General features: G+C 33.7%; 1 protein-coding gene across 1 annotated transcript in view; it reads right to left on the reverse strand.

Annotated features, from left to right (window-relative positions):
* Positions 1-1,850, reverse strand: part of GALNT10 (polypeptide N-acetylgalactosaminyltransferase 10) — a 39,087-nt gene extending 37,237 nt beyond the window's left edge. The window contains exon 1 of the mRNA XM_015819919.1: positions 1,697-1,850. Coding sequence (XP_015675405.1) covers positions 1,697-1,850 — 154 coding nt within the window. The remainder of the gene's footprint in view (positions 1-1,696) is intronic.
* Between the last annotated feature and the right edge of the window lie 2,587 nt (positions 1,851-4,437).

Genomic DNA, 4,437 nt, shown 5'->3' on the forward strand with positions numbered 1-4,437 from the left:
AGGGACCTTGAAGGTCATCTAGTCCAACCCCCTGCTCAGGCAGGAAACCCTATACCATTTCGGACAAATGGCTGTCCAGTCTCTTCTTAAAAACTTCCAGTGTTGGAGCATTCACCGCTTCTGGAGGCAGGTTGTTCCACTGGTTAATTGTTCTAACTGTCAGGAAGTTTCTCCTTAGTTCTAGATTGCTTCTCTCCTTAGTTCTAGATTGCTTCTCTCCACCCGTTGCTTCTTGTCCTGCCTCCAGGCGCTTTGGAAAATAGCTTGACTCCCTCTTCTTTATGGCAGCCCCTGAGATATTGGAACACTGCTATCATGTCCCCCCTCGGCCTTCTCTTTATTGAACTAGACATACCCAATTCCAGCAGCCCATCCTATTCAGATGGATGCACCACTCCACCCTCACTTAGAACCTGGGGAAAAAGTCGGGTTTTCAAGGCAAGTTTAAAAGATAGCAGTGTCAGGGCTATTCAAATCTACTGGAGATACCTTTCCAGAGGAAAGGCACCATTTACCATATTCATGAAATTCCCCCTCCCCTCCATTTTGACATACAAACGATCAGGCATTTTTAATTTTCAACATAATATTGAAACACTATTCATTTGTTTTCCTGCTATAGTATATAAGGGAGACCAATTGTTTATAAAAAAAACTGAATGGGAATCTCTTTACTCTATGTTATCTAATGCACCAGCCATTTTTTTTATCACTAAATATATTTTTTATTAAAATCAACACAACTACATTGGTTACTATTTTTTATACAACGTACTCTCAGACTAAAATAGGGCTTTTGTCATGGCTACTGTAGTTTCACTCATATTTTTTGCCCTTCTTATCACCCATCTCTTTTCCAGTACTAGAGTCAAATCTAGAATTGTTACTGTTTACTACTGGCATAGCTGGTGCATTGCCAGTTTTTATTTCTTGAAACATGGAGATACAACAGGCATATGTTGTTTTGTTACAAATTGTTTTGAAATACCTGCTTATCACATTCACTGTTTTGCTTAACAATGTTTACCATTTCTTCTCTTCCTTTAAAATGTTATATATACTACTAAGGCTTATACAATGGAGTACTTAAGCCTTCCAAGAAACACTCCTTTCTTATATAAACACTGGCAAGTATGACTTACAGATTTTCCTTTTCCTGCTACTCTGTCCACTGTGCCTGCATTTCCATTGAACTAGTTAGACATGGGATGGCACAAACAAAAGCAGATATCAAAATGGCTTCCTAGGGGCCCATGCCATGCTTTTTGCTGTTGTTTACAAAACTTGAAAACAATGAGAACATTTTTCCTGTCTTCTGGAACAAGCAAGGCTCTATGGGGGTTTTGTCCAGTGCTTTTTTTGTAAAAAAAAAAAAAAAAAAGGTGCTGGAACTCACACACATCATATAACCCGCCTTGCCTACCCTACAAGGTTCCATCCAAAAAAGGTGCCAGAACTCCATTCTGGACGTTCTATGACAAAAAAAGCCCTGATTTTGTCTATGATCAGTGAAAAAAGGCATTAGGAATTGAGGGAAGCCTTGTTCAATTTCTGTTCTGGGCTAATGACTTGCTGATTTTTTAAAAAAGTGTTAACAATGGTAGTTTCTTTTGAGTTACATGAACATATCCACTAGTACATTGCATTTAGTACTATTTTGCCTTTATGGAGTTAAGATTGAGTGAGTTATACAGACCTGTTCTCTGCAAATCATTCTTTATAGCTTTTCTGTCATGCCAGTCTTTTTTTCTTTGTTGGTTACCAAGGTAAGCTTCATTCCTTTGTCTTGCATGGAAGCCCTTTAAAAATATGATTGCTGTTATACTTTTGTAAACACACTCAAAATCCATACTGAATATCTGATAAGCCACTTTTCTAAGTTATATTTTCTGTTTTATGAAATTTATATTTGTAATATTTTATTTGATATTTTGTATAAGAAATCCAAAATAAAAAGAGTTTATTTGTTGGGTTCCAAGTTTCAAACCATACCTCTATTAATTCACTAGGTACTGTTAATGAAGATGTTATTTCATATACCAGCCTCTATAGCTACACTATGAAAATATTCCTGATTCCTTTTTTTCCTTTGAAAGTATTTTCATTACAGCAAAATAATTAACACACAATCATTTTTCAGATATGCTCATAACTCAATACACCAAGCCTAATGGAACAGACTCTATACATAGAGAATTGATTCCTGATAAAATATATTCTTTTTAGGCAACTTAAAAAAGCGATTTAACACTTAGGCACTACATAAATCAGTAATATTACTATTTACTTGGATTACTATCTTAGTTGATGAGGATTTGTAAAAAATCAAAAGCTTACAGACTATATTGTAAAATTGTTGTCTTAACATGAAATTTTGAGCACCTTATTAAGCAAATGATTTTTGAAATCCTAAAAATTCTACTTGCTTGTGAAATCTTCAGAGCGTCCTTTCTCCTATATATTCTTTCATGCAGCGATGGATACCCTTCTAAGCTTATCACAGGGCATTCACAGAGAACAGGGGAAAAGAATTATAGTCATAACTCTTGGTTTCTTGGAGACGGCATAATCTCTTAAAAAAACTGTAACCTTTGGTATCCTGTTTCTATATAAAGACTTTTCAGACTTACTGAAATTCTTGTTATCTGCTTGGGAAAATGATCTCAGCAGCACCAACTCAAAGAAGGGTCAATTCATCTTATAGTCCATGCTGCACCCCCAACCATTTCTGCTGTTGTTGCCATAAATAAGAGTCATAAAATGCAGCAGAAACACATTTACAGCCTGCAATATTTCTTCTTCGCAAAAGAAAGAAGGGAATATGAGAAATAAAAAAGAGGAGAGCCATAGTAAAGCTGCTCCATGCCTAGAATGTCCATCTCCGTTCCCTTCTACTCCTCTGATACTTTGCTTACATAAAGGGCTGGGAGAGAGATGGATACATATGTGTCTTGGCTCCCTTTGAAAATAACAACAACAACAACAATATGGATAAAAATATCAAATCCATCCTAAACATTTGGCTATGTGACTGCCAAAATAATTTATTAAATTTATAAATGCAAAATCTTTGAAAGCAGGCAAATTAATAGGTTTAGAAGATATCCAATTGGGAAAAAAAATCAGAATGTTTCCATTTAACAGTTATTTAATTAAGAATGTGCTGACCTTATACAAAAGCAAAACATCTTGGCTTATATATAATCCAATTTCTTTTTTTTTCAACAAGTACAGTATGCAGAAATAAAGGTTACACTATTATTATTGTTTTTGAGCCAAGAACCTACAAGTATGCAGGGTATCAAACCTCTAACAATCCTAGGAAGAAAAAGCACACTTATTTAATATTTGTTGCCTCTAACCCTTTCCTCAGAAAATATAAGCCAGAGATAAAAAACATAGATTTTAAAAAACCTGGATGTTATATTTATGAATGTAGGTGTAAGGATATTTTTTTAAATGGTAAACCTTGGATAATGTTTGCATACATTGTCTTATTTACTGTTATAAATACTAAGGATAAAATAGAAAAAAAGAGATGGGCTAATTAGATGTGTACCAATTTATGTTGGAAATAAAGATTAAACTTCTATTCCAGACAACGTTTTTAATGGGTTTCCTTAGAAAGCCAAATAATTTCCTTCAATTTTTATTTTCATAATCAGTTTGTTAAAAAAAAATATCAGATGAATATAATTATTCAGACTGTTAGAGAAATGCTTTTTAAACTTCATCCCACAGAACACATTTGCAATTTAAGAATCTGAAGGTATTTTGCAAGTACTTTTAAGGAACTAGTTTTAATGTTTTTTTCCTTCAACATGATTTTGCCATTTTGTTGTCACTATAGTCAAGATTAAATACAACATTTGATTTAAAACTTTATTAACAAATTTTAGTCCAGGCATGGCTGAGATGTGCAATGTTCCAATGTGCAAACACATAATTCCATTAAAATTTAGAATCAATGTCTTAGCTATAAAAATTATTTTACTAAAATATCCTTTACTGTTATTAATAAGGTATGTTTTATTTCAATAATTTTATTTATTTAATATAAACAGTGACAGATGTACGTCATTACCAAAAACATACTTGTCTTCTACGACCTTCAGTTAAGACATAATGTGATACACTAAGTTTGTTGCCTCATAAAAACGTGCCCACAGAGATTTCCTCTGCCCCTCAATCACACCCATAAAAATGTGTGGTATCATTTATTTATTTATTTTTATTTAACATGGATTTATATGCCGCCCTTCTCCCTATAGGACTCAGGGCGGCTTACAGCATATTAAAACACATAAAACATCGTCCCCCCATAAAAACCTATTAAAAACCAAATATTTTTTTTTTCGCTGTATAATTAATTAAGATTTAAATTAAAATTGTCCCTATTTAAAAATTCTCCCTAGGCCAGACCCGCTTGTTGAAAAA

Source organism: Protobothrops mucrosquamatus, unplaced genomic scaffold (genome assembly GCF_001527695.2).
Source record: "Protobothrops mucrosquamatus isolate PMUCROS unplaced genomic scaffold, P.Mucros_1.0 scaffold1018, whole genome shotgun sequence".
Classification (NCBI taxonomy): domain Eukaryota; kingdom Metazoa; phylum Chordata; class Lepidosauria; order Squamata; family Viperidae; genus Protobothrops; species Protobothrops mucrosquamatus.